This window comes from Urocampus carinirostris, chromosome 8, assembly GCF_059441175.1.
Source record: "Urocampus carinirostris isolate Australia breed hairy pipefish chromosome 8, RoL_Ucar_1.0, whole genome shotgun sequence".
NCBI classification, from domain to species: domain Eukaryota; kingdom Metazoa; phylum Chordata; class Actinopteri; order Syngnathiformes; family Syngnathidae; genus Urocampus; species Urocampus carinirostris.
This window is the reverse complement of record NC_142356.1, coordinates 43,274,733-43,289,345: the sequence shown is the minus strand read 5'-3', so window position 1 is coordinate 43,289,345 and position 14,613 is coordinate 43,274,733. Positions and strand designations below refer to the sequence as shown.

Sequence of the window (14,613 nt, the reverse complement as noted above, 5' to 3'; positions counted from 1 at the left end):
AAGGACTGCACAGGATTACAATTACAAAATTGCACAATTACCTGATCTTAAACCAGCATGTGGGCAAGAAACAACTCAAAAACCTCAGTGTGAGGTAAAAAAGAAACCTTGAGAAAATACCTCACATGTGGTAATCCCCCTTCCAGGATTGACCAGGGTGAATTACAATTAGAATTACTGTACACAGAATAGTAAACACTAGGTAAGATGTTAAAGATGTCCGGAAAGAGCATGACACCAACGACGCCCCCAGCCTGTAAACTAGTCCAGAAAGTCTATGACGGCCACGACGCTGCTTCCCATCTCTTCCAGCTGGTAAATGCAGGGGTTGACATGCTGCAGGTCAGACGCTGGTCCGCTGACTCATCTCAAATTGTCCTTCTCCTTCGCATCACCACCAGGCAGGCAGTCGGAAAAAGACACGACAATACAGAATATGAGGTGGGCATCAATCATAAGCTTTGGAATAAAAGTGTGTCTTAAGCCTCGATTTAAAAACTTCCGTTGAGGTTGCAGATCTTATCTCCGGAGGCAGGGCATTCCATAACACCGGGGCCCGTAAGGGGAACGCTCTCGAGCCTGCAGACTTCTTGGCTCTCGGAGTCACAAGTAGACCAGCATTTTCCGAGCGCAGACTCCGTGCAGGAACATAGGGGGGAATCAAATCAGAGAGATAAGAGGGTGCAAGGCCATGCAAACATTTATATGTTAATAAGGGAACCTTAAAGTCACATCTTAAGTTGACTGGGAGCCAGTGCATGTTGGCCAATACAGGAGTAATATGCTCAAACTTTTTGGTCTTAGTCAAAAGTCTAGCTGCCGCATTCTGAACCAGCTGCAAACTTTTAATGCTAGACATCGGGAGACCACAAAGCAATACATGTGAATTTCCCTTCGGGGATGAACAAAGTATCTATCTATCTATCTATCTATCTATTACAGTAATCAAGCCGAGAAGTAATAAACGCATGAATTAAAACCTCTGCATCTGACTGGGACAGCATCGAACGAATCTTCGCAATATTACGGAGGTGGTAGAAAGCTATTCTAGTAATATTTTTCACGTGTAACTGAAACGACAGATTAGGATCAAATATAACACCTAGATTTTTGACCGAGTCACTATGGGTGATATTACATTTGTCTAGGTTCAGGGTAGTGTTTGAAAACAACTGACGACAGTGAGCTGGACCAATAATCAATATTTCAGTTTTTTCTGGATTAAGGCGTAAAAAATTAAGTGACATCCATCTTTGAATCTCAGTAAGGTAAGCCTCAAGATTTTTACAACTTAAATGTCCAGTTGTTTCCAGTGGCCCATACAGTTGAGTGTCATCTGCATAGCAATGGAAACTGATATTATACTTGCGGATAATGTCACCGAGCGGGATCATATAAATACTAAAAAGAAGGGGGCCATAGTTAACACATTGCATCCTATCTGACAGGTATGACATAAACCACGAGAGTACAGTTCCTGAGATACCAATGCGTTCTAGACGAACCAATAATATGTTGTGGTCGACAGTATCAAAAGCAGCGCTGAGATCCAGCAGCAGTAACATTGATGAGGCACCGGAATCTATTGTTAAAAAGAGATCATTGGTTACTTTAGCAAGAGCTGTCTCGGTAGAGTGATTTGCCCTAAATGCTGACTGGACAGTTTCAAAGAGGTTATTTTCTGACATGAAGTCATTTAGCTGCTGTGCAACGACCTTTTCAAGTACTTTTGCAAAAAATGGCAGATTTGACACTAGCCTATAATTACCTAGGCTTTCTGGGTCAAGGTTAGGTCGCTTAAGTGTGGGTTTAATGACGACAGACTTGAAGGCTACAGGAACAATACCCGAGGATAGCGATATATTAATAATATTTAAAACTGATTGTCCTAAGATCCCAAACAGATCATTCACCAATGAAGCTGGAAACGGATCGAACAGGCATGTAGTTTGTTTGGCCCTACTGACCATCTGTGTTGGATTATCAAGGGACAAATCATTGAAACTGGAGAATGTTTCTGAACAACCGCCGACACAGTCCTTACCTAACACCTCCACATCTTTGAGATAGGAAGAGGATACAGAGCGTTCTTTTAAAATTTCATTCCTGATTAGTTGAATCTTTTTATTAAAAAATTCCATAATGTCGTTAGCAGAATAAGTGCAACTATTTGGGTTAAGTTGTTGTCTGGTAAGTTTCGCCACTGTGTCAAACAAAAATTCGGATTATTCTTATGTTTAACAATAATCTTAGAGAAAAACGAAGCTTTAGCTGAGGCAAGAGCTACTTTATATTTCAGCAAACTGTCACACCAGGCCAGTCGGAAGACCTCCAGCTTTGTAGTGCGCCATTTTCGTTCAAGTTTTCTGCAACCTTGTTTGACTAATCTGGTTTCTTCAGTAAACCAAGGTGTATTCTTCTTAGGTCGAAATTTATGCCCTAGGGGCGCCACAGAATCAAGAACATTAACCAAAGCGGTATTGAAGTTGTTTGTAAGTGAGTCAACAGACCCAGAGTACGAAGGGACGGCTGCAGTTACCGTAGGTAATAGTTCTTTTATGGCTAATACTGTTTTAGGGCGGATATTGCGACTGCTAAAGCCTAAATTTTCCTTATCACAGTAAACATTAAACAGCACCTCACACTTAACAAGATAGTGATCAGAGATGGCATTAGGATACGGTAACTCTGTAACATTTGAGGCTACTACGCCACAGGTCAGAACGAGATCTAGAGTGTTCCCATCTTTATGAGTGGGCACATCAACTATTTGATTGAAACCAAATATATCAATCAGTGACTTAAAAGCAATTGCAAGTGAATTTGATGGGGAGTTTATGTGAACATTAAAGTCACCAATAATTACAACATTGTCCGCATAAGTTAATAAGTCTGTTAACAGTTCGAAAAATTCATCCCAAAAATTTGAGTATGGTCCAGGTGGGCGATACACAACAACTAAATAAATTTGTGTTGACATTAAGGACCTCATAACAAGTGCTTCAAACGTTTTAAAACCAGTAGGGGTATTAGGAGTAAATTTCAACTTGCCTTCCGATATAAGAGCAACACCTCCACCTTTTTTGCATGGTCGTGCCAAGTGCGAACTTACAAAGTTAGGGGGAGAAGCCTCATTTAACACTACAAACTCATTTGGTTTTAACCAGGTCTCACAAAGGCCAATAAGGTTAAGATTGTGTTCATTAATAAGGTCATTGACAAGTAACTTATTACTTATTTATTTATTTTTATTTCCTGTTTTTTCTTTTTTTTCTGTATTTTTTTGCTTCTTCATATTGCTGCCTTTTTACTTCTTTTTTCACTAGAATTTGGTTCTTTTTTAATGTTTTTTTATTTTTTGTTCTCTTTTGTTGCCTTTTTAGCCTTTTTTTGCTGTATTTGATCCCCTTTGTAAGTGACGTTATGCATAATGTGCATTATAATTAGGAATGTATGGGTGAAAGCAACAATTACAATCTGAAGAGCTGTTTAGAGGCGATAGAACCAGCTCATTAAGAGAGCCGAGGTAAAAGAGCAGCTTCTTCAGAAAACGACGTAAACTTGCAGGGCAACATTGACGTAGTCATGTAGGTAAGAAAGGTCACGTAGCTACGCAGTCTAATCGTGCAGGCAATAATTAAAGTAAACCAGACCTGTATCTCTATTTTGTAATGTTGAAATGATAAAAAAATAATACAATGATAATGTATTTTTTAAAAAGCGATTTCCTGCCTGCACTGTAATTATGGCCTAATTTACGAGTGATTTAGTTTAGCAATTTTAGAGGTAAGATTGCTACCTGGATGCCCAAAAGCACGTTGATGACCCCTGATGTTAACGTTACTCGATCTGTTGTGACTTTAAGAAGCCTGTGCCTTGTTTGCCATTTTGTCCCTAGCTCTTGAGTGTTTCTTAAAACATCATCTGGCTCTATTCTTAAAACCGCAATCAGAGTAAAACATTCTAATTTTTTTAAATTAAAAACTAAATTAAATAAAGGCATTTTCTGGACAATACCTACTTTTAACTTCTAGACCAGCGGTTACCAATGTGGTGTCAGCGAGCACCAGGTAGGCCTGTAAGAACCCCTGCATAGCTCTGTAACTACAGTACTGGAGTTCTGAAAATATCTCACCAGTGATGGATCATTGCAATTTTCTAGGAGGTCTGATATTTTTAACTGCAATGAGAAATAATTGACATGACCAGTATCTTTCAATACACGATCAATTCTTCCAGAATTATTCTAAATTTAGCCTATAGTGTATATTTGTAAATCACTCAGTGCCCTTTTACAAGGCAGCTGTTTTAGTGGTTGACTGAGCCTGTTTAACCCGACTTATTTTAATCATACCGTTGTAATAACATAATAATACCATAGCAACGACTAAGTAATAACCTGACAACTTGTTATTTCATAAAATACTTATATCTGGTAGGGCGGCACGGCAGCTGAGTGGTTACCGCGTCCACGGCACTGTTCTGAGGTCATGAGATCAAATCCAGCTAGCCTTCATGTGCGGAGTTTGCATCTGCTATCTGTGCTTGCATGGGTTTCCTCCTGGCACTCCGATTTCCTCCCACATTCCAAAAACATACATGGGAGGTTAATTGCCCGTTCCGAATTGTCCCTAGGTGTGAATAAGCGAGTGGGTTATCTGGACCTGTGTCCCCTGTGACTGTCTGGCAACCAGTTCAGGGTGTCCCCTGCCCACTGCCCGAAGATGGCTGGGACGGGCTCTAGAACCCCTGCGTCCCTACTGAGGATGAGTGGTGCAGATAATGGATGGAATCGATACTTGTATATCTGGTAGCCCTTGGTGGTAATCAGTAACAAAACAGTAACACTCAGCTATAAAGACGTTAGTGACGCTGGTATAGCTAATGGATTCATTTTTCAAATGACATTGAGGTAACAAGGAACAAGAACAATTCAAAGCATCCTTGCATTTTTAATTACAACTGTCACAATGGAATCATTGCTTTAGCTGTGAACACTTCATTTTGGGCATGGAGCTTCTGTAGCCTTTAGCAACAATCGACAAGTGTCCTTTCCTTTCCTTTCTCCCTCTTTTTATTCTCCTTGTCACTAGCTATCAGCGCTCACATCCAGCTGTGCTGTTTTTCCGATGGGAGCTGTCAGCCACATGTGTCATACCCATTTGATGCTTCACACGCTGCTTGAAAAATGTGCCACTCAATTCTCAGCTCTTATAAATAATTTTTCAAATAGCTTCGCACAAATTTTTGTCTTTTACATATCATCAACCTTTTTTGCTACATAAGTCAATTGTTTTCTTATACATTTTCATAGAAGTAATATTTTGTCAGAGCAGTGGTCAGGAGCCTATAGCTAGCTATCCATATATTGGCTCTTTTCTTGAGTACATATGGCTCGGAGATAAAATAGAATTTGTGCAACTAAATAACTTAATTTATATGTATTGCCGGCAGTTGCGCATTGTTGGAATTTCTTGTTAAATCAACACAAACTTAAATTAATCATCTGACTCCAATTTGTGACCTTTCCCAATCACCATTCATCCAAACAATTTGCGTGCTCTTTCCTGCATAGAAAGTTCCCAGAAGCCTGCGTTTTCACTCACGGGTGGATTTTATTTCCAACACACAAATCTCTGCACGCTTCTCCTTCCAAAAACCGACTCTCCTTCTTCTTCCGAGTTGCTCAGCAAAGCATCTTCTCCGCCCCTTTGATGGTACTCATTGGTCCCCGTTCCCGGAAGAATGGCGCGTCGACTCCGCCCGGTCCCGGTCGGCCCCCAGACAGCTCGTCCAGATTTAAGGTCTCCCGTTCCCAGGAGAATGGCGCGGTGTCTCCTCCGCGTAGGCCCTCAGACAGCTCGTAACCTCCCTCTGCCTGAGAGCTGCCCCAGGTCAAAATTTACGGTCTACCGAAAACTTTGGCACAAAGCACAAAGAGTCCAACAGACAAACCCAAATTCAAACTTCCATATTCCTTTAGCATGTTAAGCCAAGACAATACCAATGTGATAGAGGTTTGGTTTAGTATATAGATGACAAAATTCTAACTACAGTTCACAGTCAAGGTGCCACACCAAAAGCACCTATTTTGGCTTGAAAACCTTAAATCATCTTTTATATGGAAGCTCGTTAAACAATCTATGTTCATTGGTGAGACACGTTAAGATGATTAGCCACCGAACAAAATTTAACCCAAAACAATCTTTTTACCCAAAAGCGCTAACAAAGCACCTAAAGCTTTTTGACTTAAATAGCCATAAAAGCAAAAATATTTTGATTTTGATTTGAGAGAGCTATACAAAATTTAAACTAAACTGCTAAACCCGCTTTCCACACAAAAGCTAATTCGTCAGCACTTTTTATCACGCCGCAGCACGGCGGCGCAGTGGTTAGCGCTTGTGCGGCACAGTTCATGTCATGGGAACCTGTCGTGGGTTCAAATCCAGCTCCAGACTTTCTGTGCGGAGTTTGTATGTTCTCCCCGTGCTTGCGTGGGTTTCCTCCGGGCACTCCGGTTTCCTCCCACATTCCAAAAACATGCATTTCAGGTGAATTGGCCGGTCCAAATTGTCCCTAGATGTGAATGAGCGAATGAGTTGTCTGTCCCCGTGTGCCCTGCGATTGGCTGGCAACCAGTTCAGGGTGTCCCCTGCCGACTGCCCGAAGATGGCTGGGATGGGCTCCAGCCCCCCCGCGACCCTAATGAGGATAAGCGGTACGGCTAATGAGATGAGAGATGAGATGAGATGAAACGTTTTATTTCACTGTGTTATGTTTGATTATTTGATAAAATCTATGAAGTAATAATAATGAAAGAGACTTTGTCCCATCTCGATATGAATATATCACTTCAAATGCATCTGCCTCCTGCAGTTGCTTAAGAGTGTTGAGGCTCAATAGTGTCCTAAAAAATGGTTTCAAAACAAGGTGCGAGCGAAGTTCTTTTGTAAACATTTATCAAAGAATGCAAACGAGGAAACTAACATATTTACCTACACTGCAAACGGCGCTGAGCAAGCAGTTTGAGTGCGCATGCCCTGTGTATAGCTCTGTGTATTACTTTTTTTTAATTTTGTCTTAAAATACATGGTGTAGCTCGCTCTCAAAAAACAAATCAAAACATTTTTGTTCTTATGGCTCTTTGGGTCAAAAATGTTCCCGCCCCCTGTCATAGGCGATGATAAAACTTATTTACCCATTTATTCGGAAGAATCTGTCATTCCGAGGATTTTGGAGAATTTGCTGTGTAAACTATTCAAAAATTGAAAGATAGATAAAAATTAATTATATAGATGAATTGTAGATTTCTTAGAAAATGTTAATACACTGTATAATGTATAATACACACACATGCAGGAAAACCTGGAAGTGAGGAAGGCGTGCACAAAAAAAGGATGATGTTTTGTATTTAGAAAAGCCAGGAACAGCAAAAGAACAAAGTAACAAACAAACAAGTGATCTCAAAACTAAACAAAATATACAAAACAGAAACAAAAAAAACAACTAAACCTGACATTTGCAATGACGTGATAACCTCTGCAGTCGGGCACAGGCATTAACAAAGAGCTTGAATAATAAACTGCACGTGTGGGTGTTGATTAGACGCATATGTGTACTCTCCAGCACCTCCCTACAATTTTAAAAGAAATACATTTTATATACGGCAGCTGAATGGTTAGCACGACTGCGGCACAGTTCTAAAGTTCATGGTTCAAATCATACTTCCTTCGCCGAGTTTGCGTGTTTCCCTGTCTCTGCGTGGGTTTCTTGTAGGAAAAAGTGGTAGGAAACCGGAGTGCCCGGCAGGTTAATTGGTGACTAGGTAGAAGTAAGCGTGTAAATGGTTGTCCTTGTGTGTGCCCTGCAACTGGCTGGCAACCAGTTCAGGATGTCCCCTCCCCACTGCCTGAAGATGCCTGGGATGGGCTCTAGCACCCTCACGACTCTAGTGAGAATAAGTGGTGCAGATGATGGACGGACATTTTATATAGTTTTTTTGGATGTATTTTATTTTTTTCTGGTCAAATGCCAGGACAAAGCATCAATCTAGTATAGGATGGAATCAAGTACTGTAATACAAAATCAGTAAAAGTAATGACAAATAACCCTAATGGTAACATCACTAACATCACAATTGACCACCAATAGCTTGAACCTGTTTCCAAATATTTTGGAGCGATCATATCAGAAGAGGGATTAGAACCAGAAATCCTGGCCAGGATAGCTCAAACCACAGCCGCACTTGCCAGACTTAAGCCTATCTGGAGGAACAAGAACATAGCAGTGAAATCAAAGATCAATCTCATGCAAGAGCTGGTTACTTCCATCTTCCTCTATGCTTGCGAAACAAGGACTCTCACAGTAAAGCCAGAAAGGAAAATCTGGCCACGGAGATGCGATGCTATGAGAGAATACATGAGATACATAGCTCATGTGACTAACGAAATGGAGTGCAACACCATCAGAGGGCACATTGGTCCCTGTGAACGACTCCTGCCAACTGTGCCAAGACCTAACCTGCAGTGGTATGGTCATCTCACAAAATCATCAGGAGTTGAGGAAGACCACATAGCACTTCTTATAATGAGTTGCTGTATAACAACATTGAATGAACAAAAAATAAATAAATTCAAATGAAATATATAATAATTGAATTAATATAAAATTATGTCAAGGCATAGACAAACCATGAGAGAAAGGGTGAAAGACCAGGCTAACAGTTGGTCGGCTCTCACAAATTTTCAGTTCACCAAATCTGGCCCGCTTTCTAAAAAGTTTGGACATTCCTGTGTTAGTTAGTCAAAAAGTCAAAATAAGCCCTTGAATTATAAGCGTTCTTCATTGCAAGCAGAATAAAAGTACAATAAACATTCAATGATTTTATCATCAAGTATGAACCAAAACAAAGTGTACATGCACCAGACACATGACACCGCTTAGCCACCCAAATTTCAGTTATTCAATCAGTGGGAATCCGCATCAAAGGGAACGGAAAAAGCAGTCGCCACACCACCGCAAACCCTCTGTCTCCTGCCTTCACACACTCCCCACACCCTTTTTTTTTAATGTCACCCTGATCAAAGGCCGGCATCTGAGAGAAGTTGACTCAGTGGAGGCAATATTGTAGCTACCCCACTCTGCATGAAATAAAGTATGGGGAAGGGTTAGTACGGCCGCTTGAAATGTTTGAAAATGCTAGAATTTTAATGTTGGGTTTTTAGGGTCAGGAAAATGCTTGAATTGTAGGTGAAGTGCTTGAAAATGCTTGAAATTGTTGCTATTGCCATATTTCTTGGCAGTCTGACTGTATAGACTTCACAATAAATAAAGAAAAAAATACAAAAAAGTGCATAATAATGAGGCGGACACGTTTGTGTCTACTGGCTTGTTATGGCTTTGTCATGTTAAGCGGCACCACCCCCTTCTTGTCCCACCCAAGAGGACAGTTCTATTTAGAAAACCAGCTCTTTTGGCTCGGCTCACTGAGAAGAACTGGCTTTTTCAGCTCTCGAACGGCTCCTAAGATATTTCGTTTTTTTAATGATAAATTAATTTGAGTAATTAGTACTTTCATATGTTTTGGAGTGTATCCCTAAAAACACATGTAATATAAATTGAAATATTCACAGAACCACCCAAAAAAATCTAAAATACAAAACAATTGTATCTTTTTACACGCTGAACAACAACAAATCCCTGAAAATACAACAATAAAATAAAAATTACAAATATTAACTCTTCAGAAAAACACGCAAAAAATATAAATTAGGAGTAAAACAAAAAGGAAAAAATTGAAAAATTAAGTGCACTTGGAGCGATCAATTTCATCAAAACATGTCCCAATTTGTCTCATCACACACAGTACAATACAATACAATACATACAGTACTTTCTTTTTTTGTCTTCCGTATTGAACTCAATTATTACCCATAATGCCTTTTCTGTGTTCGTAACCAAGTGTGACCTATTGAAACTGTTCATGCATTGTTGAAGCAGAATGGCAGTTTATAGCAGCCCACTGACACAAAAAGATCGTAGATCATGGATAGGAACACCTCTAAATAGCACAAAGTGTGTGCTAGCGCCAAAGTAGAGACTTTATTTTAGTCATCGAAGGCAACAAAATAATTTTTGGGGGAAAAATTGACCTTGAAAGTGCTTGAAAAGTGCTTGAATCTGGTGTATGAATCCTGTATATTACCTCGTACTCTCGCACGAGGGGAAATCCTGAGAGCCATCGACGAAGTATTACAATCCTGTTTCCTCGTTTGGATTTGTATATTAAAAACAAGGCTGGGTGTAATTATAGAAATTACCCTTTTTAGGTTTATAGACTGATTGATGTGAGGCGAGTTATTGGTCCAACACTGTGAATCATCAGCACGGTGTAACTCCCAAATATCATCGAGAGACACACTCGGTGAGTCATATTTGTAATTTTAGGACCCAACAATATTGTTATTGAGAAAACTCCTGAGTCTTAAATAATAATAATAATAATAAATGAATTCTATCCCAGGAGTAGGGGAACCTTTTAAGTGGAGGGCCGCATTGGGTTGAATATTTTGGCATAAGGGGCCAGGCTAGGATGGAAAAAAACAATTGATTCATTTCTTTAAAATATCTGCCAATACAGTGTCGAATCCCTTGCAATACATGAGAAAAAGGAGAGTATAGGCCTGTTCAATTTTTCTCGTATTGTCACTGCTATTTCAAAAAGACGTACTGTAATACCTTATTTTTGGCGGTTAATGAAACCCAGAAATTCCCTCCGGAAATTATTCAGATTGTTGTATTGTTTTTGACTGTTTGTTTCTTTATTGAGTCTATCTGCAATTAAATCCAATTGTTTTTGAGTACTATGTGTTTTTTCCCTATGTTTGAGTCTGCTGGCAAAATCACAACAATTTTCTTTGTGAAACAACACACTATTTTTACGTTATTTCTTTTTCACACCACACACAGCCTCACTTGATATGCTGAGGGAGGGAACAGGAGAAGGATTAGCTGTTACTGTCGTTTAGTGGGTGTGGCCAGTGGGGGATTCTCCTCATAATTGTGGTGTATTATGTCAGTCCAGTCAGTGAAACATAAACATAAACAAAGGGCTGCGAAAACGACGATATATTGTCAGAGATTTCAGTGACACCAGCAGTATAAAACAGGAGTGTCGGCGTCAATTTAACTCCGGGATGCTAAGCTGGACTGACTAACATTTGCCCTGGCTTGAAGCCTGGAAGCTTTTGAAACGTTTAATAACGTGTCAAGTGTCATTTCACAGAAGGTTTCAAACGTGGCTTTTTACTACACAGAAACCTGGCTTTTACATCAAAAATATGTGTAATGTGTTCTTCACTTTCTCATCTTCCTCAGAAATTACATGGGAACGAGGGTGGAGCTTTGAGGAATTCCAAAGCCTTTGACAGTGGAAGCTGGCTTTCTGGCCGAGGTAAAGTTTTCCTTAAATGATTCTTACGGGTGCTTGAAATCTTTGACAATGCTTGAATTTTATTGATGTGTTTTCAACTTCAGGAAAATGCTTGAATTCTTGGTGAAACGCTTGAAAATGCTTGTAATTGTTGCCATTGCCATGTTTCTTGCCAGTCTGACTCTATAGACCATGCAATACATGGAAGTTAATAAATGAAAAAGTGTGTAAAAATGACGCCGACACGCCTGCTCTGGTGGCTTCTCATTATGGCTCAATTTGGCTAATTTTTGTGCTTTTTATACAAAAAGTAGTTTCTTTCTTTTCTTTTGTCTTCGGTTTTTAACTCAACTATTACCAGACACTTAGAGAGCTCTCAGCATGTTTGTCAACAAGTGTGACAAAGTCAAGCTGCGCATGCATTGTTAAATCAGAATGGCAGAATTCACGTCAGTTTGTACCAGTTGTATATAACTGATAGGAACAGCATAAAATAGCAGTCTGTGCTAGCAGGCAAAAAACGACTTTATTCTAATCATGAAAGTCAACAAAAATAAAGTCCTGTTAAATGGCGCAAGATTTCTCCCTGTGAAGTTAAGTCACTAAAATAAGAAAATGATTTAAAATCCGCAAAATGATCTGCCATTAACCATAACCAGCATCAGTTTTCTTATTTTACAAATACATTTATACAATTTACTTAAATGAAAAAGTAATCATGAAAATGAGCAGTTTGGTAAAATGTCCTAAAATAAGAAAAGCAAAAGTGAAAATGAGTAATTTTATGATTTTTCATAAATAATACCTTTATAAAATGTACTCAAATGAAACAAGTGATATTGAAGATAAGTAATTATTTTATTCAATTTAAAAAAAGTTTGCATATATTAAAATAAGAAAAAAAATCATTTAAAAAAATCTTTTTTTACTGTTGTTTTTTATAAAATGTCCTAGAATAAGAAAAGTAATTCTGAAAATGAGCAATTTTATAATTTTACAAAAAAAAAAGTTTCTAAAATGTACTCAAGAAAAAGTTAAAATGAACAATTTTCTTTTTTTTATTTTCAATATAAAGTTTATAAAATGTGCCAAAAAATAAATGTAATTTTGAAAATTAGCATTTTTCTTATTATACTCAAAATAATGTCACGACCAGAACGGAATCAGGAGTCAATTGCGTAACGTTTACCACGAGTTTATTGAAAGAAAGAGAAAAACTTGTGCCCACGATCCGGCGTTCGCTGGGCGCGGGGAGCAAGTCGCTCTCGCACTCGGGTTGTGATCCGAATACGGAAGTGGATTTTCTGTAGCGGGCAATGGTGGTGTCAGGGATGGAAAAACAGGTCGGTAGCCGGGTCAGGAGAGCAAAAGCGTGGTCAGAGTCAGAAACGGGTCGAGCAGACGTGGTCGGGATCAAAGCAGGCCTGAGACAAACGAGGTGATCAGGAACGAGAAGGTGGAAAAACGGGTGCAAAAACGGGACAGGCGGGAGTCAGGGTCAAAAAACGCTTGCCTTGTATCAACAGAGGTTTGCAGACGGACTGACAACCGGAGAGTGACAGGACTAGGTTTAAAAAGGGACAGGGAGCCAATCAGAGCCCGCAGCGGCTGGCGCCAAATGAGCGGGTACAGGTGATTCGCATCGGTAATCATGACAAATAAGTTCATAAAATGTACTAAAATAAGAAAAATAATATTCAAAATGAGCAATTTTCTTATTTTATTTGAAAAAATAAGTTTATAAACTGAACCTCATTTAGGAAATTATTATTAAAGCAATTTTATCTCCTTAGCAAATCATTCTCTTCTGCTGGTTTGCTATTTTTCTATTCATAATGCTGCATATAATTGAAGTTTAATGAAAAACATTGTAGGGAGGAAATAAATTAACTGTATCAAATCAAGTTGAATAACATGCAAATCAGACGATGTCAAAAAGATTTTTTTCTTGTTGCTAGTTCAGAATTCTCCTCTTTTTTCCTTCATCAGCTGTGGCCTCAAGTTGGTATCATTGTGACTCAATTAACGCTCTGCGAAGCAACACTTTGCACCTCTAAGTTGCCCACCGGGGACAACCCACATGTGCATGCAAGCACACTCGCAAGCCTGATTCAGAAAGCACACAGTGTATTTAGACGTCCGCGCACTACCAGCTTGAAGCAAGCGCTTTGCACATTGACAGATGACACGGTTGGATGTGTTTGTCCCTGAATGCCGGACTTTTGCTAGCATGGGCACTGTCAGGATGACTTCTTGTCACAGTAAAGAACCGTAAGGGACACGCGTGCAAAAACCCACAAGAGCCAATCTAGCAGTCTTTATTGTGTACTCCATAAGAGCTATTTCACTGTCGTTCCCTTGGGGGCTTATTTTTACATGGTTCGTACAGGTGCTTGAAATCCTTGAAAATGATCGATTCTAATGTTGTGTTTTCATGGTCAGGAAAGTGCTTTATTTTTAAGTGAAGTGTTTGAAAATGCTTGTCTCTGTAGCTCACACAATAAATGAAGACATTTTATTTTCAAAAGTGCGTGAAAATAACGGCTAGACGCCAGCTCTGGTGGCTTGTCATTATGACGTTATCATGTGAAGCGTCACCCCCCTTGGTCGCACCCAAGGGGACAGCTCTATTTAAAAAACGGGCTTTTTTTGGGCTTGGCCAACAAAGAAGAGAGAGAAGAGAGTCTTTTGGCTCCCAAACGGCTCCTCAGATATTTTTTCAAGTCAAGTTAAGTCACATTTATTTATATAGCCCTTAATCACAAAAATGTCTCAAAGGACTGCACAGGACTACAATTACAAAATTGCACAATTACCTGATCTTAAACCAGCATGCATTTTCAATTATATAAGATCAGAGGATGGTGTAATTGTAACCTGTGCAGTCCTTTGAGACATTTTTTGATTAAGGGCTATACAAAAAATGTGACTTGACTTATAATAACAATGAAACAGTAATTAGTAATTTAATTTTATATTTTTTGCATGGGATCCCTGAAAAGCACATGAAATATTCATCAAAATATTTAGAGACCACAAAATAATTGTAAAATACAAAACAGATTTAGATTTTTACACACTGAACAGATTTCAGATAACAAGAAAAAAAATCCCTGAAAATGTAAAACAATAAGAAAAAAAAAATAATAACTGTTCAGTGCTATAAATAAATGATAAAATGT

General features: G+C 39.1%; 1 protein-coding gene across 3 annotated transcripts in view; it reads left to right on the top strand.

The window, feature by feature from the left end:
- The window catches only part of LOC148361950 (uncharacterized), a 294,325-nt gene that overhangs the window by 99,292 nt on the left and 180,420 nt on the right, over positions 1 to 14,613 (top strand). For 2 of the 3 annotated variants that reach the window (XR_015851172.1, XM_088342799.1), the window contains exon 2: positions 11,377 to 11,452. Coding sequence is in view for 2 of the 3 variants with exons in the window: in XM_088342799.1 (XP_088198925.1) it covers positions 11,377 to 11,452 (76 nt within the window). In the remaining variant the exon portion in view is untranslated. Of the gene's footprint in view, positions 1 to 11,376; positions 11,453 to 13,420; positions 13,561 to 14,613 lie in introns of those variants that run through there. The other variant, XM_088342800.1, reaches the window with a different exon arrangement.